Source organism: Macaca fascicularis, chromosome 1, assembly GCF_037993035.2.
Source record: "Macaca fascicularis isolate 582-1 chromosome 1, T2T-MFA8v1.1".
Classification (NCBI taxonomy): domain Eukaryota; kingdom Metazoa; phylum Chordata; class Mammalia; order Primates; family Cercopithecidae; genus Macaca; species Macaca fascicularis.
In genome coordinates this window covers 579,383-601,038 of record NC_088375.1, presented here as the reverse complement: position 1 = coordinate 601,038, position 21,656 = coordinate 579,383, and the positions used below count along the sequence as shown (strand labels likewise).

The window sequence follows — 21,656 nt, the reverse complement described above, 5'->3', positions numbered from 1 at the left end:
GTCAGGAAATGAACAAAGTGCTTTGGGAATCAAATGATTTTTGTCTTTCCCCTAAATAATTCTAGCTCAAATGACGATGGTTTTACACAATTCCTCATCACAGAGGGTTTTTGTATAGCTTCATTCTCTTAAGGAAAAGAAAGTCTTAAATTCCACAACTTCTGGCCTCAAATCTATATGTAGTTATAGAAATAACGCAATCTCCGAATTGCCCCCTAGTTATATCATGTACACACAAACACATAAACATATTGGAATGTTATAAAAATCATAATTAGAGTGTAAGTTACCTATTAGCTTAATATTTGTTCAGTTTCTCTTTCTCCCCTGCTACTAAAGTTACACACAATTAAAACGCCTGATTTGGCATCATCTTTTGTGACTTCAGGAGGTAGGGAAGCACTCTGCGCTCCACACGCAGCTATGGAATTTTTCTTGGTCTTTTCACTTACTTTTAAAAACTGATTTTGTGAAAGCATTCCTATTTCTCCACCTCCTCTCCAGCATCTGTTTCCTGAATTTTTAGTGATCGCCATTCTAACTGGTGTGAGATGGTATCTCATTGTGGTTTTGATTTGCATTTCTCTAAAGACCAGTGATGATGAGCTTTTTTTCGTGTTTGTTAGCTGCATAAATGTCTTTTGAGAAGTGTCTGTCCATATCCTTCACCCACTTTTGAGGGTTTTTTTTTTTTTTCTTGTGAGGTCCTGCCTTCTCAAAATAGCTCTTTTCAGTGCTGGGATTCACCACAGTTTTGACACTTCCTACCAAGATCCAGAAGTTCCCAGCAAGAGACTTTTGTGCCTGGTTGGCTGCTATATTATTGCTGCTATGAGGGGATACGATTATAGGAGCTCCTCTTCTACCATCATGCTAATATTTTTAATCTTTGTATTAAGAATAGTTCTCTAGCACATTATTCAACTTGGATTTTACTCAGTAAGTTAATTTAAAACCTGTGAAACCAGACAGCAAGTTATCTGCTGTCAAGATACAACAGTGACACTGATGTGTAGGATGGACATTCCTATTCTGAAAAAGAGAAATTGGAAGTAATAAAGAAATCTTGGAGCCAAAGCAAGCCTGAAACCTGTCAGGGCAAGTTTCAGTAGATTTTAGGACTTGAGGTCCTCTTTGGCTTGATATCCTGACCTGCAGTCCATAAAGGTGGTGGCCCCTCTTCCTTTGTTCTGGGCATGTATCTTTCTATTTCTTTATATCTCTGATGGTGTCTTCAGGATCGTTTACAAAATTTTTGACATGTTTTATATGTTTATAGCTCTTAACATCTTATTTTTGCTTTTATAAATATTTTCTCAGTTTACATTTAAAATGTAAAAAAGGTAAAACTTAAGCAGGATTTCCACCATAAATATTACTGTTGAAAAAATATGTATCAATAGTTCTTGTCATTGTTAATACGTTTTAAGTATTTTTAAATAAAAATATTCTCTTCAAAAAATATAAAAATATCTCTAATCTGAATTATTGTGGAAGAATTTTATTAAAATTATTTTAAAATCCATACTCGACCTCTAAGTGTTTGGATGCCTGGGAGACCTATCATGCTTGTTTATAAAAATCTGCAACATTTTAACAATATCAGCTCTTTCCAAATATATTTTATTGTATTCCAATCAGTACGATTAGTTAGATCTTTTGAACCTAGCCAAATAGATCAACTGAAAGGAAAAAATAACTGTTAAAAGCTTGACTATTTTGAACATGAACATACAGGAAGACAAGAATTGTTTCACTAGATGTTTAAAATCGTCATGAGGGGAACACCCAATAAAACAAGGTATTTTAAAGGAATCCAGTGAAAGACCAATGGAAAAGAAGAGATCATGTGTAAACTTAGCCTCCCCTGCTCTGGCTTCTGGGATAGGATGTTGACCCTCCTTCCTTGTGCAATCCCATTGTTTCCTCCAGACACACTGGTTCTCACACCCATGATTTCAGGACTGCCTTCTCTTATGAACTCTGGATTCATGGATGCACTAGCCTTGCTGCATAATCTTCATGGTCGATGTGTACTGGGCAACTGGAGTCCCAAATTTGTTTCAGCGTTCCATGCCAACCTGCCCAGCCCCCAAATTCCTGTGTGTATAAATAGCAATCCAACTTTACCTCCTCCACCAAAAACCCCTTGCCCAGACACGGTATCTCTCATCAGGACTAGCTCATTTTTCTATACATACATACATATAGAATATATACATCTTATTATTCTATACATACATATAGAATATATTTTGTAAAGTGGAAAAGGCTAAGTCTATTAACTAACTCATATGTTTCATAGAGAAGATTTTGATGAGATCTGAGATTATTATAAATATTGGTTAAGAGTATGCATTTAAAAACAGAGGTAAAAATTTTAAAAGCCATTAGAAGAAAACCAGAATGTTCAGGAGAGCTACCTACTGACTTCTTTAGCTCTCTTAATTGCATTCTTCTTCAAATCCCAGAGGTGATGTGTCAACGGAAAGCTTTCATCCACTCCCCTAGTGGACATGGTAAAAGCAGGCATGATGTCACCTCCTTACTTCTCTTTGTGCTCTTAACCTGACCACACACCACCAGCTCGTCTCGGTGAGGTTCAAGACAGCGTCTGATGGTGAGTTCTGCCAGAAGACAGGCAGTACTAGTGGAAACAAAAGGGTAAGCTCTGCTCTCGACTTGTTCTGCTTCTGAAACATTCTATTAGGAACAAAAGGGTAATCACGGCTCTCTACTTGTTCTGCTTCTGAAACATTCTGTTAGTTCTTCACAGTATTTCCTCATTTTGTCTTAATTTTTTAATGGAGAAAAACACTTGTGATTCTTTCTTAAAACTTCTATATAACACTTATTTACTGTGACATAATTGTAAATGGATTTTTAATTTCCATTTATGGAAAAAATCTTTTTCTATATTTTGGGATTTTTATACAAAGATGCATTTATTTTTCCTGTCACTAAAGTTTTATAGAGGAAAAGTGACTGATTTTCTTTTGAGTGGCGATGATTTCTGAGGGTTACAAAACTCTAGAAACAATGTCTCAATCATTTTATATTTCCCTGATGAAACCCACAGAGTGTGGCCTAAACCCAAGTGTAGACTGCGGAGGGAGGATGGTGTCCGTTAGAGACTGAGGCAGAGTCACGTGCTCTGGGTCCCACTCTTGGGCTGAGACATGCGTTCTTTCTCAGGTTAGGTGTGTGATATTAGGCAGGCACCCTGAGAACCTGAATTTTTATAATATGTAAAAAGAGAAAATAATATGAAGTAACTCGTAGGCTCTTGGGAAAGAAGAAATGTAAAGTATTAAACAATTTTAATATTGGTATTAGAACAATTCCTGGGATGGTGTCTGCTTCAAATAAAGATTTGATATGACTCCATTTATACTTATAATAAATCCCCAAGTTAAACATGCATTAAGCAATTTACATGAAATTCAAACAAGCGGATAGAGAAGAATGAGAATGAACAGGGGGCCAGTCACTACGTGTGGACACAGTGTTTCCATATCTGTCCTGTGTCCTGGGTGAGCTTTCTGAGTGGCTTAATGATAGTGATCCCCATTTACCAAAGTGCAGCACAAAGATTTGCTTAGCAAACCCCGCATCTCCCTGCCCTCCTGCTTCCCCTGAATTTACTGAGCAAATACGTTTTAGGGCTTCACATGTGCTGGTCACTCTGGTCCTTGCTTCACTTTGGCCACAAATACAGACGCGATCAGCAGGTGTGTTTTGCAGTTTATTGGAATGTTTTAAAATTGTGCACAGATCTCAGTCACCATTTGCCAGTGGGGACCGTAATTGATACAAATCATCTACCCACCTACCTACCTATCTATTAATATGTATAGAAATATATAGACACACAAAATGTCTCAGATTTGTCGGGTATTTATATTAAAGCATCAAAGCATCCCAGCATATTGGAACTTTTGGTGAATTGAATGTATTAACTAGTTTTTATAATTATAAGAATACAAAATGTATTTGAAACTTGTAAATTCATTCTAAAATGTCCCTGCGTCATAACCACAGCTAAAGTCTTCCCAGAAAGAGGAGTTACTCTGTCCTTATTCTTGACTAGGGCTATCAAAATTTAACATTTAACATGTCAGAAGTTGAAAAGTTGGAAAGGTTTAATTTCTTTCGGAGAAAACATGGAAGAAACTGTTATGGACTATTTCAGAAAGGCCGGATATATTTTGTGTCTATTGCCCTTATTTTGTAGCTATTTAAAAATTCCGCTTTAAATCCCATTTACAAAATCATTTTTCCCTGAATAGACTCACTGTGACCTCCTTAAGTGCACTGAAGTTCAATTCATCTTTGATCCATCTTCAGCATATAACACAGACAGGCTGTGAGTGTCACGGTGGAGAAGGAAACTGAGTTGAAGTCAGAGGCATCTCAGTGTTTGATATTCCTCCCTGCCTCTCAGTGTGTATGAAAGATTGATTGTGGCAGGCAGTGAAGCACATGATTGCAAAACCAACTAAAGCTTTGTCTGATAAACAGCAGTGACCCTCCAAATTCTAGTTATTCCTTGCTGAGATTTAATGAGCTTTAAAATGAGGGGAGCTATAAGGAGATGAGGTTGGAGGACCATATACTAGACAGGAAGGACATGGAATTCTCCAAAAAGCTCTGCATAACCAAGGTTAAAATAAGAAATGTAGAATATAGTTATATATTCACCTGTGTATGTTTACATAAATGTTTACATTATATTTACATAAAACCAGACTATTTACACATAAACACACAAATATAAAAACCAAAGTTGTTTTTTTCAAGTGGGTCATATGCTTTATTTTGCAGACCTTCTGCCATTTTTATTTTGAAAATCAACTTCTTAAATGTATGAACAGGTACTGCATCTGGAGAATGGAAGTTAATGCATCTTATATAATAATCATAGTAGCAACCATCTTAGGAAGGTTGTGCAGAATAATGTAGATATTAACTCTTTAAGCTAAGAGTATATGTGTTCATCAGAAACTGTACTATTCTAAACACTTTCATTACGTTTCCTCATTTTACCCTCATCACACCTGAGCTCAAACATGATTTTTATTCTTTTTGATGTAGACTGGAGAAAGGAATGGCAGATAGAGAAAAAGATGGACCTATGGCTGGGGTCTGTGTATGTGCTCCTTACTCATGTCCTGCAATGTCTAAAGGGTCAGTCGTGTGTGAGGACCCTTCCCTGCTCACGAGAATGTGAGGCTCGCTTCATGCAATCACAGAGCCTCAGAGCATGGCCTGATCCTGTGGAAGAAGTTTCAAACATCTGGTATAACTTTTCCAAGTTACGCTTTAGTTCCTTGCTACATCTTTCTTATATCAAATATACCCCTGAGTATTTTGAAGATGCCTATTTTCTTAAACCAGAGATGTTAATTCAATCCAGCCCTCTACGACAAAAACTCTAGAAATGACGAGTTTGATTTATCTTTCAATGAGTCACATTTGTGTTAGCAGAGGAGGGTGGTTCTGCAAATTTCCAGTACTTGTTGATAATGACACTATGAGGAAAGTTTACTATTAGTTACCAATTCTTTTGGCCTATAGTTGTGAATTCTTTTTGTAAATTTGTTATATGTCATTTATATACTAAAATATCCAGACCCACGAGACTTACTCAGGTAGCACAATCGGCATACACGAACGTGAGTACTCACTAAACACTTGTTACAAAGGGATGCATTACACTAACTCCAAAACTCTCCTTGGTGGCCTAGGTGAAACCTCATGGCCAACACCACCTGGATGGCCAACCACACTGGATGGTTGGATTTCATCCTGATGGGACTCTTCAGACGATCCAAACATCCAGCTCTACTGTGTGTGGTCATTTTTGTGGTTTTCCTGATGGCATTGTCTGGAAATGCTGTCCTGATCCTTCTGATACACTGTGACGCCCACCTCCACACCCCCATGTACCTTTTCATCAGTCAATTGTCTCTCATGGACATGGTGTACATTTCTGTCACTGTGCCCAAGATGCTCCTGGACCAGGTCATGGGTGTGAATCAGCTCTCAGCCCCTGAGTGTGGGATGCAGATGTTCCTCTATGTGACACTAGTAGGTTCGGAATTTTTCCTTTTAGCTGCCATGGCCTATGACCGCTACGTGGCCATCTGCCATCCTCTCCGTTACCCTGTCCTCATGACCCATAGGGTGTGTCTCTTCCTGGCATCGGGGTGCTGGCTCCTGGGCTCAGTGGATGGCTTCATGCTCACTCCCATCACCATGACCTTCCCCTTCTGCGGATCCCAGGAGATTCATCATTTCTTCTGTGAAGTCCCTGCTGTAACGGTCCTGTCCTGCTCGGACACCTCCCTCTATGAGACCCTCATGTACCTATGCTGTGTCCTCATGCTCCTCATTCCTGTGATGGTCATTTCAAGCTCCTATTTACTTAACCTTCTCACCATCCACAGGATGAACTCGGCAGAGGGCCGGAAGAAGGCCTTTGCCACCTGCTCTTCCCACCTGACTGTGGTCATCCTCTTCTATGGGGCTGCCATCTACACCTACATGCTCCCCAGCTCCTACCACACCCCTGAGAAGGACATGATGGTATCTGTCTTCTATACCATCCTCACTCCAGTGCTGAACCCTTTAATCTATAGTCTTAGGAATAAGGATGTCATGGGGGCTCTGAAGAAAATGTTAACTGTGAGAATTGTTCTTTAGGAAATCATAAAGTAGGACATTTGGATATAATGATTTATTTTCCTTTTCTCTACCCATCAGGTACTTAGGATTTTATCCCCGTGTTGTTCCTTAAACTCTCATACCATGATGTCTCATCTCATTTTTATCTCATGTTGAGGAATTCTTCCACTGTGTGGAAATTCTATTTTGCCATCCTTGTCCACCCAAAATTCTTATACAATTGTGTTGTAGTAATGTAACATTTTTGGAAGTGGATAACTGCTCTTTAATTTTGTGAAAAAGTATTCATAACCTTAGGAAATGCATAATAAAATATTTAGAGAAATGTCATGAGGTGTTCAAATGATGAGAGGGAGAGAGGGGGGCAGTGAAACAAACTGAGCACAATATTGCTGCCACAGTTGAGTCTAGGTGAACGGTATGTAGGTATTAATTGTACTATTCTTTTTTAATGATAGTTTTTTGTAAATTTCAAATAATTTACAAATAAAGAATTAAATGCCAGGCTTTTCTTCCTTTTTGAAAATATTCTCTTTTCACTTGGTGGAATTGTGACATCTTAGAAATCATGCTCATTTCATTGTGTCTAATACTTACTGAGAAAATCCAGTCATCCCCTCTTTATTGAGGGCTACCTTTTTCTGCATGGTCTGATTCTGACAGCACCTAGTCGATATTGCCTCTGAAATATTCAGTGCCATATGGTATACTGAGGATGTAAGATCACATAATGAACTGCAGAAAAAATATTACACCTGAGTGGAAGGAGTTTTAGGGAAGGTTACCTGCCCAGGGTGATTCCTGAGCTGAGATTTCAAACATGTAACTTGTTATACAAACAAGGAAAGTGATGGCATCAACATTCAATCCTTCGTTTATTCAACAAACATTTTGTGTTTTATTATAATTAAAAATAGCTAAATAAGATTAAATTTGGAATAGCACATGGCTACTTTTTTCCAAGGAATTGGAAAAATACATGTAGTTGTTTATGCAAACAAATGTAATAAATTGTTTTAATACTCGTGTGAAGTGTACAGCTCATAAGGACACACTAATTCCATCTATGACATCTGAGTTCAAACAAGGAGCTGAGAGGAGACTCTGCGGCTCAGTGCTGAATGAATAGTGACTAGAAGTTACCCTCAGCTGAGTGTGTGATAGTGGAGCCAGGGAAACATGCTCTCAGAGACATGCTGAAGGGAAAAGCACAGCATGGTAAAGACAGGCTCTCACCAAGCGAGAGAGATCAATGCTCCAGGAGATCCTTCTTTCTTATTTCATTTTAGCCTCCTTTCTTGCCTTTGTGTGGCCCAGGGTTTTAAAAACAATAGTGAGATGATCAGATTTGCGTTTTGGAAATATTATTTGTGTAGTAACCAATTGGAGATGTGCAAGACCAAAAACATAGACACTAGGTAAATGAGAACGGTGATCTAAATGATGTTGATCTAAGTGGAGTCGACCGTGCCTTTACACCAGGATAGGCTGATAGGAGGACATTTTGAGGTGTGGTACCTGCTGAATCTGTTGCATAAAAGCACAAATGTGGTAGCTGCATGCCTATAATTTCCTAATTGGCTATGTCCAACTTGTGAATAATCAGGTGGTTTCAAAAGTACAGATTCCTCTTCTCTCACCACATCCAATTATTTTATGACTATAACAAAGATTCTGTAGTGTTTTGGAAAAAAATATGAGAGAACTAGTTTTTAATATTTTTCCTGAACTCAGACAATATAAAAGGCATACTCTAACTTGGATGAGTTAAAGAACCTGTGTCAACTCTCAATTTGCTGGATATTATAATTACAGACACATTTGATGGTTATCTTTAAAACATATTTGTAACAGGAAATAAAATATAGCAAAACCTCTTAAAATGCTTTTTTGTAGAGTTTTATTGTGCTCAACATTAAGTTGTTTAGTAGATTAAAATAACCTGTTACAATATTTTTGGTAAGTCTTGTAACTATGAAGCAAAAACCTGTAGTACACAGACAAATAATATTTTAACACAAGGAATCAATGCATACTACTAGATAAAACATCAGCCCCAAAAGAAGATAGGAAGGAAGGAAAAAAGACTACAAAATAACTGGAAAACAACTAACAAAATTATTGTATTAAGTCCCTATGTATCAAAAGTTATCTTGAATGTAAATGTATTAAATTGTCCAATCAAAAGCCATACAGTGACAGAATGAATAAAAAATGTTACCTTCAACAATTACTTTAACTTGCAAGGACATATGTAGACTGAAGTGAAGTGGTCAAAAAGGATATCCCATGCAAGTCGTAACCAGAAAAGAGCAGGAGTAGCTGTGCTTACATCAGATTAAATAGACTGAAGTCCAGAACTGTAGAAAGAGACAAAGAAGATCTTATATAATGATTAAAAAGGCAATTCAACAAAAAGTGTATAGTAATTGTGACTATATATGCACAAAACATTAGATCACCTAAGTATATAAAGTTAACTATTAATAGATCTAAGGGGAGAGATAGCAATAAAATAATACTAAGAAACTTCACCACACTTTCAGCAATGGAAAGATTATCCAGACAGGAAGTCAACAGTGAAATAACAGCTAAGTTGCGCTCTAGGGCGATGGACCTAAAAAGCATATGCAAAACATTTTATTCAGTAGCTGCAGAACACACGCTATTCTCCATTGCACATGAAACATTTTCTAGATTAGATCACATGTTTAGTATAGAAAAGATTTAAGATAAAAATCAAACATCATTTCTGATCACAGCAGTTTAAACTGTAAATGAAGAATTCTCCAAAAGTTTACAAATAAACGGTGATTAAACAGTATGCTCCTAAACAATAGGTGTGTCAATGAAAAAAATGAAAATAAAACGTTGCTTGAGGCAAATGAAAATGGAAAATTCAAGATACCAAAACCTACAGGACAGACACACCAGAAGCAGATGAAAGGGGAAGTTTATAGCGATAAAGGGCTACATCAATAAAGAAGAAAGACCTCAAATAAGAAAAGGTAATATTGTACCTTAATTAGCTAGAAAAAAGAAACCCCAAATTAGTAGATGAATTAATAATAGAAGAAACAAAACAAATGATAAAAAAATGCAAATCAGATAAAAGTCTTTTTGTGGAAAAAAAATTAAGAAGGATAAAGTAAATCAGAAATTGTAAAAGGGAACTGAGGCCACGGAAATACAAAAGATTATGAAAGTATAATGAAGAATTGCATGCCAAAAATTAGATAAACTGGAAGATATAAATTCATTGATACATAAAACCTATCAGGATTGAATTATAAATAGTAAATCTAAGCAAACCAATAATGAATTATGCAATGAAGTAGTAATAAAAGTCTCCCACCAAAAAGGAAAATAGCAGCCCGCGACAATATGGACTCACTGCAAAATTCTATCAAAAATTGAAAGAACTAATACCAATTCTTCTCAAACACTTCCAAAAAATTGAAGTGGGAATACTTCTAAATTCATTTTACAAGGCCAGAATTACCCTAATACCAAAGCCACAGAAGGACACGGGAACAAAAAAGGAACTACAGGTCAATATCTTTTGGGAACATGAATGCAAAATTCTTCAAAAAAAGGTAGCAAACTGAATTTAAAAGTACATTTCAAAAAGCATTCACCATGATCAAATGGGATTCATCCCAGGGATGCAAGGATGCTTCAACAGATGCAAAATAATAAACATCACATAGCACATTAACAGAATGAATGATACAATTGTGTGATTAAGTAGATGGAGAAAAGCATTTGACAAAATTCCAAAACTCTCAACAAATTAGGTATACAAGAAATGTATCTCAACATAATAAAGCCCACATGTGACAAACCCACAGATGACACAATACTTAACAATGAAATGTTGAAAGCTTTTTCTCTAAGATTCAGCAAAAAACCAGAATGGTCACTCTTGCCACTTTTATGTAACATAGTACTGGAAGTCCCAGACAAAGCAATTATGTAAGGAAAATAAAAATGTAAATAGGAAAGGAAAAAGTGACATGGTTTCTGTTTGCTTATAAAATAATATTACATATAAAAAAACTAAAGACTTCAACAAAGCTTCCCTAATAAACAAATTCAGGAAAGTTTCAGGATATAAAATCAATGTACACAAATTAGAGCTTCTATACTCTAACAGCAAACTGTATTTTTAAAGTCAACAAAGACTCATAGGAGTTATAGCAACAAGATAGATGAATTAGAAGATTCTCCAGGATCATTCATCCACACCCACAAAAGCACAACTAGAAACTATTCAAAAACAAGAATAACATCCTGAATTCACAAGAATTCAGGAGAGAAAAAAGAGAAAAAGAAGTTGTGTCTGGTCATAGCCAGAGCAAGTAGGCAAAAGAAAGAAACAAAAGCCTCTAAATTGGAAAGAAGGAAGTCAAATTTTCCCTGTTTACAGATGACATGGTCATGTATTTAAAAAAAAAAAAAAATACTAAAGATACCAGCAAAGACTGTTAGAACTGATAAATGAGTTCAGTAAATTTGCAAGATACAAAATCAACATACAAAATTAGTGGCATTTATATATGCCAACAGTGAACAATCTGAAAGTGAAATAAGGCAACCTCATTTACAAAAGCTAAAGTAAATACAAAATAACTAGGAATAAATTTAGCCAAGGAAGTGAAAGATCTCTACAGGAAAAACTATAGAACTCAAAGAAATGGAAGCGGTCACAAACAAATGGAAAGATTCCCTGTGTTCGTGGATTAGAAGAACTGATATCACTAAAATGTCCATCTACCAAAAGAGAGCTACAGAATTAAAGCAATCACTATCCAAATACAAAAGACATTCTTCCCAGAAATAGAAAAAACAATCCTAAAGTTCATATGGAAGCATAATAGACTCCAAACATCTGAAGCAATTCTGAGCAAAATGAATGGATCTATAGGCATCATACTATCCAATATACTACAAAGCTATTAAACACCAAAACAGGATGGTACTGGCATTAAAAAAAAAAAAAAAAAAAAAAAAATCAGAGCTTGAAGACAAAGCAATCGAATTAACCCAATCAGTGGGGGAACTGTGGCTCATGGCTGTAATCCCAGCACTTTGGGAGGATACCACGGGCAGATCACTTGAGGTCAGGCGTTCCAGACCAGCCTGGCCAACATGGTGAAACCCCATCTCTACTAAAAATACAAAAATTAACACGGCGTGGGGGCACGCATCTGTAGTCCCAGCTACTCAGGAGGCTGAGGCAGGAGAATCGCTTGACCTGGGGAGGCAGAGGTTGCAATGAGACAGCAGCACTGCACTCCAGCCTGGACGACAGAGTGAGACTCAGTCTTAAAGGCTTTTTGTTGTTGTTGTTTCCTTGTACTTTGGGGTTTTTGTAGGTTAATGACTTGCCTTCATTCCTCCATCTGAGTAATTAATAATATGGTTATAAAGAATATCAGATGTCAGACTTAATTCTTTTCAAGCTTCCCTCAGCAGCTTAAAGTTCAAATTTTTCATTCCTTCTATCATCTTCTGGGTTTGAAAACACCATTCACTTGAACATAGACAAAATCTAATTGTTCATCTCTACCACATGGAATCTTGTTTAATAATTATTTCTGAATTTATCCTGATTCCATGCCTCATTGGTTTGTTACATCTAAAGAAGTACACAAATTTTTGCATTTTTCTCTACGTCCTTGATTTCCAGAAGTTGTGATTGTGTTTTATTTCTCTGGAGATTTTTCCATCCATGTCTTGTAACATTTTTAAAATTTTCTTTAAGTTGGTATTCACCTTTCTCTGGTGCTTCTTTGAGTAGTTTAATAACTGACCTTATGAATCATTTATCTGGCAATTCAGGGATTTCTCCTTCGTTTGCATCCACTGCTAGTGAGCTAGTGTGATCTTTTGGGGATGTCAGAAAACCTCGTTTTGTCACATTTCAGAATAGTTTTCCTGGATTTTTCTCATTTGGGTAAACTATGTGAGACAGAAGATCTGGAGCTAAAGGGTTGCTGTTGAGATTCTTTTGTCCCATGGGGTGCTCCCTTGATGTGGTATCTACCCCTTCTTCTAGGGATGGGGCTTTCTGACAACCAAAGTGCAGAGATTGTTATTTCTCTTCCACATCTAACCACCCAGCAAAGCTACTGGGCTCTGGGCTGGTGCTGGACAGTGTCCACAGAGAGCTTTGTGGTGTGATCTGTCTTCAGGTCTCTCAGCCATGGATAGCAGCACGTGCTGTGGTGGAGGTAGCAGGGGAGTGAAGTGGACCCTGTGAGGGTCCTTGGCTGTATTTTTGATAAGTGTGCTGGTTGGTCTCCAGCCAGCAGTTGATTCTTTCAAGAGTGCATCAGCTGCAGTAGTGTGGGGAAGATACAAGCTTGCCTTAGGATTACCTGGGTAAGTATGCAGATTTCTTAGGCAAAGGGCCAGACCTCAGAGCTCCCATGAGATTATCTTTGGCTCCCAGGGTGGGTAGAGGAAGGCCATGAGGTGGGGGCAGTGTTAGGCATGTCTGAGCTCAGACTGTCCTTGGGTGGGGCTTGCCTTGGCGGCTGTGTGGAATTGGGGTGTCTGAGCTGAGACTCTCCTGAGGCAGGGCTTGCCTTGGCTGCTGTGTGGGACTGGGGTGTCTGAGCTGAGACTCTCCTGAGGCAGGGCTTGCCTTGGCTGCTGTGTGGGACTGGGGTGTGGTCCTCAGACTGATGGAGTTATGTTCCCAAGGGGGTTATGACTGCCTCTGCTGTGTCATGCAGGTCACCAGGGAAGTGGGGGAAATCAGCAGTTACAGGCTTCACCCAGCTCCCACGCAGCACAAAAGGCCAGTCTCACCTCCACTTTGTGCCCCCAGTAGCACTGAGTTTTTTTCCAGGTAGCTGGTGAGCAGGGCTGAGAACTTGCCCCAGTCTACAAGCCCCTCATTAAGAAAGCAAGCAGGGCTTTTAGGTTTCATGCCTCTCTGTCTGCCTCAGCTTCTGTGCTTGTGTCTGCACCCCAAGTATCCCCTCCCCAGTTTCTGTCCAGGAAACTTCACATTAGTCAAGATTATTACAAAATTGATCTGAAAGTTCCTTCTTGTGGTCCTTCCCCAATTCCACTGGCAGTCCTCCCAAAGGACCCCTGCAAGACAAAGTCAGAGATGGCTTCCCTGGGGGCCAAGAGTGCCTGCATAGCTCTTGTTGTTGCTTCCCTTACCTGTGTATTTTGCTTGGCTCTCTAAATTCATCTCAGCTCCACGTAAGATTAAATCATTTTCACACCATCTGGACCTTCAGGTTCCCCAGGGAGGATGTGTGTCTGAGGGTGGAGCAGCCCCCTTTTACACTTTCACACATTTTGATGCTCAGTTTTTGGCACAGAGCCTGCAGTGTCAAAGGGTGTTTGGATTCTCTTGGCTTTCCTGGTATGTCCTATGGTAGTTCTTGGTGCAAAAGTCCACAGTGTGAATCTCCACATGCTGCTCTGTCCATCCGAGCAGGAGCTGCAAGTCAGTCCTGCCTCCTATCTTCCGTCTTCCTCTTCTGGAGTCCACGAGAGGGACTATAAACAAACTATTTTGTTGGGATTAATAATCTGGTCCTGGCTTAGTGTGAAGTGAAGCTCACTCCAGGTCACTTCTCTCAAGCTGTGTTAATTTGTACCCTTCAGCGGTTTATGAGAGATTCATTTCCACAGGCCCCCAAATCTACAACTAGGGGATTACATATATTTAATCTGAGCAGGGATATGGGTTCTACACGGAGACAATGCAGAGATGAGCTGTGCTGGAGGCCTCACCTGTAGGTAGGGTCTAGACTGGGAGACAGGCAGTGGCCAACAGAAAGTAAAGGACACAAAGTGATGTCCTTCTCCACTCACTTCAGCTTTTCTCCTCAACATTATTTCAGATGCTTCATTCCTGGCTTGGCTCTCAGTCAAGGTGAGATACGGGAACAGGATCGTGGGGGCAGGTGGCCCCAGGTGTGGAGCCTAAGGGGAAGTGTACATGGCAAGAGACAAGCCAGAATATGGGGGATAAGAAAGGAACAAGGTGTCTGTGGTGGTCATCCATGGTTGAGAAGACGTGCGGACCCTGAGTCAGACTGCCTGGTTCAAATGCAGACTCTCTCCTTGTTACCATTTGATCTTGGCCTGTGGCTCTCTACTTCTTATCTGTTTCAGCTTGGACTTATGGCTTCTCATATCTCATCTTCCTCAGTCCTGCATGTGAAATCCCCCTAAAGTAGGAACAAAGCTTTGGCCACCTGGTCCTCCCATCTTTCAGTGTCTTTACTTAGGAACTGTGTGTTTAAATATGCATGACACAGGGTTTCTCCCACAGCCCTGAGCAGGAACAAGCTGTATCTGTATTTTGCACTGTACTCACTCCCATGCTAAACCCCCCTCATCTACCTCCTGGGGAATGAGGATGTGGTGGGGCTCTTCAGAAAGTTCTGGGAACACATCAAGTCTCTAAACAGAACACATAAATATCAATGTGGAAAACGGTAGAGGGCCAAGATGCAAAGACTCCAAGAGCATCTCATTTTCCAGCATGCAGAACGTTGCTCCATCTTATGAGAAAACCATTTGGTTCAGTTTAGTTTGAATTATTAGTTTTCTCATAAAAAGAGTAAGAGCCAGGCACAGTGGCTCAGGCCTATAATCCCATCACTTTGGGAGGCTGAGGAAGGTGGCTCACTTGAGGTCAGGTGTTTGAAACCAGCTTGGCCAACAGGGTGAAATCCCTTCTCTACTAAAAATACAAAAATTAGCCAGGAATGGTGGTGGCCACCTGCAATCCCAGCACTTGGGAGGCTGATGCAAGAGAATCGCTTGAGCCTGGGAGGCAGAGATTGCAGTGAGCAGATAGCGTGCCACTGCACTCCAGCCTGGGGGACAGAGCAACTCCATCTCAAAATGAATAAATAAACCAATACATAAATAGTAAAAAGCTTAAGAACTTTTTATTAAGTAGTTTCTAACCATTGTTTTGAAATAGCTGAACCCAACTGTCTTTCTCCTTGAAGGTAGATGATAAGCATAGACAAAATTCCAGTTTTCTCTCTATACCTGCTTTAACCATTTCTCAGAGTGCTTTGAAGCTCAGCTCTGTTCAGTGTTATTTGTGCTTCAGGAATTGCTAATCTCCATTGTTGTGAGTATCGCTTCCTAGGAAAGACAAAAGTATGGTTGGTTAGGGGCAATACTAACACAGTAGATTTTCTTTTCTCTTCATTGCTCTGGAAATCCCAAAATATTGGCTCTATTCTCTTTTCCTGTCTTGGGTGGAAACTTTTCTGGTAATTCTCAGATAAGCAATAATTCAGCTCATATATAATACAAGAAGACTTTCTCTTCTCTAATAAATACAGCCAGCCTTGAGTAACGGTACATAATCTATGGGTGAGCAAGGAACGATAGGCTTCTCTCTTGACTTTGTAAGCTCATCCCAATCTCTCTAGTCTAGCTGCATACTCTACCTTGAGTCAGTGCAGGTGGAACTCAGGGGATAGAGTGGAAGTAAGGAGCTAGAAAAGCCTTACCTACTGCCACCAATACAGAGAAGCTTCCCTCTGAGTTTTGATGGTTTGTTTATAATATGTCTTAGGGGTAGTTTTGTTTGGATTGAACCTGATTGGTTACTTTTCAACTCACTGTACATGGTTATTTACATCTTTTTCTAGGTTTGAAAACTTTTCTATTTCTTTTATATAAGCTTTCTACCCCTCTATCATTTTCTTCCCTCTCCTTCAGTGACTCAAAAATGTGCTGTTTTGTTGCTGTCCCATAAATGTCATAAGTTTCCTTTATTTTTCATTTTTCCTCTTCTCTATTTTCATATAACCTGGATTTGAGTTCACAGATTCTTTAGCTGGATCCATTCTGCTGTTGATGGTCTCAACTGCAATTTACATTTTGTTCATTATATTTTTCAGCTTTAGAATTTGTTAGATTTTTTAAGTTATTTCAATATTTGCTAAGTTTATCATTCTGGTCATATTGGTTTTGTCATTTGTTTCAATGGTTTCTGTGTATTTTCATGAAGTTTTCTGGGCTTCCCTAAAACTGTTATTTCAAATTCTTTGTTAGGAAATTTATACATCTCCATTTGTTTGTTTGGTGATGTATGCTTTCTTGATTTTTCTTGCTTCTGTAGTCATGCATGCTTCTGTAGTCATGCATCTAATAGGTATTACTCCTGTCTTTGCAGATTTGTTTTGTCCTGAAACATTCTTTAGTTGTAAGCCTGTCTAGAGATTTTGAGCAGGTTGTCTGTTGTCCCTAAGCTCTAGATTGCTGTGGGCAGTGCAGCTCTAGGTGGTGCCCTAAGCCTGGGACTGCCATGACTGGTGCTGTGCAATGCTGTAATCCCATGGACACTGGAATTGGAGTGGGTCTCAGATAATATCCTGTGACCACTGAGGCTGTTGTAGCACTGATGCATGTCTGAGGCCCGTGTTCACTGAGGCCTGCCTGCCAGTGCATACTTCCCAGAACGTAAGGCCACTCTGGGTGGATAGAAGTGATGATGACTGCACATTAATTCTGCTTTGCATGGGCGATAGGGTTCTACCTAGTGTTCTGTAGATTGGGAGGCTCAGAATTTGTGGACTGGCTGGAGTCAGCGGTTGTGGGGGCTGCAGTAAACATATGTGTGCATGTGTCTTTATAGCAGCATGACTTATAATCCTTTGGATATATCCTCAGTAATAGGATGGCTGGGTCAAATGGTATTTCTAGTTCTAGATCCTTGAGGAATCACCACACTGTTTTCCACAATGGCTGAACTAGTTTACAGTCCCACCAACAACGTAAAAGTGTTCCTATTTCTCCACATCCTCTCCAGCACCTGTTGTTTCCTGATTTTTTATTTTTATTTTTATTTTTTATTTTTTTTGAGATGGAGTCTCATTCTGTCACCCAGGCTGGAGTACAGTGACCGGATCTCAGCTCACTGCAAGCTCCGCCTCCTGGATTTATGCCATTCTCCCGCCTCAGCCTCCCAAGTAGCTGGGACTACAGGCACCTGCCACCATGCCTGGCTAGTTTTTTGTATTTTTAGTAGAGATGGGGTTTCACCATGTTAGCCAGGATGCTCTCGATCTCCTGACCTTGTGATCCACCCATCTTAGCCTCCCAAACTGCTGGGATTACAGGCTTGAGCCACCGTGCCTGGCCATTTCCTGATTTTTTAATGATTGCCATTCTAACTGGTGTGAGATGGTATCTGATTGTGGTTTTGATTTGCATTTCTCTGATGGCGAGTAACGATGAGCATTTTTCCGTGTGTCTGTTGGCTGAATGAATGTCTTGTTTTGAGAAGTGTCTGCTCATATCCTTTGCCCACTTTTGGATGGGGTTGTTTGTTTTTTTCTTGTAAATTTTTTATTTTTATTTTTATTTTTATTTTATTTTTGAGACGGAATCTCGCTCTGTCGCCCAGGTTGGAGTGCAGGGACCGGATCTTCATAGGTTCTGGATATTAGCTCTTTGTCAGATGAGTAGATTGCAAAAATTTTCTCCCATTCTGTAGGTTGCCTGTTCACTGTGATGGTAGTTTCTTTTGTTGTGCAGAAGCTCTTTAGATTAATTAGATCCCATTTGTCAATTTTGGCTTTTGTTACCATTGCTTTTGGTGTTTTAGACATGAAGTCCTTGCCCATGCCTATGTCCTGAATGGTACTACCTAGGTTTTCTTCTAGGGTTTTTATGGTATTAGGTCTAACATTTAAGTCTCTATTCCATCTTGAATTAATTTTCATATAAGGAGCAAGGAAAGGACCCAGTTTCAGCTTTCTACTTATGGCTAGCCAGTTTTCCCAGCACCATTTATTAAATAGGGAATCCATTTCCCATTTCTTGTTTTTCTGAGGTTTGTCAAAGATCAGATGGCTGTAGATGTGTGGTATTATTTCTGAGGGCGCTGCTCTGTTCCATTGGTCTATATCTCTGTTTTGGTACCAGTACTATGCTGTTTTGGTTACTGTAGCCTTGTAGTATAGTTTGAAGTCAGGTAGCGTGATGCCTCCAGCTTTGTTCTTTTGACTTAGGATTGTCTTGGCAATGTGGGGTCTTCTTTGGTTCCATATGAACTTTAAAGCAGTTTTTTCCAATTCTGTGAAGAATTCATTGGTAGCTTGATGGGGATGGCATTGAATCTATAAATTACCTTGGGCAGTATGGCCATTTTTACGATATTGATTCCTACTATCCATGAGCATGGTATGTTCCTCCATTTGTTTGTGTCCTCTTTGATTTCACTGAACAGTGGTTTATAGTTCTCCTTGAAGAGGTCCTTTACATCCCTTGTAAGTTGGATTCCTAGGTAGTTTATTCTCTTTGAAGCAATTGTGAGTGGAAGTTCATTCATGTTTTGGCTGTTTGTTACTGGTGTATAAGAATGCTTGTGATTTTTGCACATTGATTTTGTATCCTGAGACTTTGCTGAAGTTGCTTATCAGCTTGAGATTTTGGGCTGAGACAATGGGGTTTTCTAAATATACAATCATGTCATCTGCAAAGAGGGACAATTTGACTTCTTCTTTTCCTAACTGAATACCCTTTATTTCTTTTTCTTGCCTGATTGCCCTAGCCAGAACTTCCAACACTATGTTGAATAGGAGTGGTGAGAGAGGGCATCCCTGTCTTGTGCCAGTTTTCAAAGGGAATTTTTCCAGTTTTTGCCCACTCAGTATGATATTGGCTGTGGGTTTGTCATAAATAGCTCTTATTATTTTGAGGTACGTTCCATCACTACCGAATTTATTGAGCGTTTTTAGCATGAAGGGCTGTTGAATTTTGTCAAAAGCCTTTTCTGCATCTATTGAGATAATCATGTGGTTCTTGTCTTTGGTTCTGTTTATATGCTGGATTATGTTTATTGATTTGCATGTGTTGAACCAGCCTTGCATCCCAGGGATGAAGCCCACTTGATCATGGTGGATAATGTTTTTGTTGTGCTGCTGGATTTGGTTTGCCAGTATTTTATTGAGGATTTTTGCATCGATGTTCATCAGGGATATTGGTCTAAAATTCTCTTTTATTGTTGTGTCTCTGCCAGGCTTTGGTATCAGGATGATGTTGGCCTCGTAAAATGAGTTAGGGGAGGATTCCCTCTTTTTCTGTTGATTGGAATAGTTTCAGAAGGAATGGTACCAACTCCTCCTCGTACCTCTGGTAGAATTCGGCAGTGAATCCGTCTGGTCCTGGACTTTTTTTGGTTTGTAGGCTATTAATTATTGCCTCAATTTCAAAGCCTGCTATTGGTCTATTCAGGGATTCAACTTCTTCCTGGTTTAGTCTTGGAAGAGTGTAAGTGTCCAGGAAATTATCCATTTCTTCTAGACTTTCTAGTTTATTTGAATAGAGGTGTTTATAGTATTCTCTGATGGTAGTTTGTATTTCTGTGGGGTCGGTGGTGATATCCCCTTTATCCTTTTTTATTGCCTCTATTTGATTCTTCTCTCTTTTCTTCTCTATTAGTCTTATTAGCATTCTATCAATTTTGTTGATCTTTTCAAAAAACCAACTCCTGGATTCATTCATTTTTTTGGAGGGTTTTTTGTGTCTCTATCTCCTTCAGTTCTGCTTTAATCTTATTTTTTGCCTTCTGCTAGCTTTTTAAATGTGTTTGCTCTTGCTTCTCTAGTTCTTTTAATTGTTATGTTAAGGTGTTAATTTTAGATAATTTCTACTTTCGTTTGTGGGCAGTTAGTACTATAAATTTCCCTCTACACACTGCTTTAAATGTGTCCCAGAGATTCTGGGATGTTGTATCTTTGTTCTCATTGGTTTCAAAGAACATCTTTATTTCTGCCTTCATTTCGTTATGTACCCAGTAGTCATTCAGGAGCAGGTTGTTCAGTTTCCATGTAATTGAGCAGTTTTGATTGAGTTTCTTAGTCCTGAGTTCTAGTTTGATTGCACTGTGGTCTGAGAGACAGTTTGTTATAATTTCTGTTCTTGTACATTTGCTGAGGAGTGCTTTACTTCCAACTATGTGGTCTATTTTGGAATAAGTGCTATGTGGTGCTGGAAGAATGTATATTCTGTTGATTTGGGGTAGAAAGTTCTGTAGATGTCTATTAGGTCTGCTTGGTGCAGAGTTGAGTTCAATTCCTGGATATCTTGTTAACTTTCTGTCTCGTTGATCTGTCTAATGTTGACAGTGGGGTGTTAAAGTCTCCCATTATTGTTGTATGGGAGTCTAAGTCTCTTTGTAAGTCTCTAAGGACTTGCTTTATGAATCTGGGTGCTCCTGTATTGGGTGTATATATATTTAGGATAGTTAGCTCTTCCTGATGAATTGATCCCTTTACTATTATGTAATGGCCTTCTTTGTCTCTCTTGATCTTTGATGGTTTAAAGTCTGTTTTATCAGAGACTAGAATTGCAACTGCTGCATTTTTTTGTTCTCCATTTGCTTGGTAAATCTTCCTCCATCCCTTTATTTTGAGTCTATGTATGTCTCTGCATGTGGGATGGGTCTCCTGAATACAGCAAACTGATGGATCTTGACTCTTTATCCAATTTGCCAGTCTATGTCTTTTCATTGGACCATTTACTCCATTTACATTTAAGATTAATACTGTTATATGTGAACTTTATCCTGTCATTATGATATTAGCTGGTTATTTTCCTTGTTAGTTGATGCAGTTTCTTCCTAGCATCAATGGACTTTACATTTTGGCGTGTTTTTTGCAATGGCTGGTACCTGTTGTTCCTTTCCATGTTTAAGGCTTCCTTCAGGAACTCTTCTAGGGCAGGCCTGGTGGTGACAAAATCTCTAAGCATTTGCTTGTCTGTAAAGGATTTAATTCTCCTTCACTTATGAAACTTAGTTTGGCTGGATATGAAATTCTGGGATGAAAATTCTTTTCTTTAAGAATGTTGAATATTGGCCCCTACTCTCTTCTGGCTTGGAGAGTTTCTGCTGAGAGATCTGCTGTTAGTCTGATGGGCTTCCCTTTGGGTGTAACCTGTCCTTTCTCTCTGCCTGC

General features: G+C 39.0%; 1 protein-coding gene across 1 annotated transcript; it reads left to right on the top strand.

Moving 5' to 3' along the window:
* The first annotated feature begins 5,757 nt into the window (after window positions 1-5,757).
* Window positions 5,758-6,705, top strand: LOC135968457 (olfactory receptor 2T5-like). The gene has a single exon (XM_065535306.1). The coding sequence runs from the start codon at window positions 5,758-5,760 to the stop codon at window positions 6,703-6,705; it is 948 nt and encodes a 315-aa protein (XP_065391378.1).
* Window positions 6,706-21,656: the final 14,951 nt, after the last annotated feature.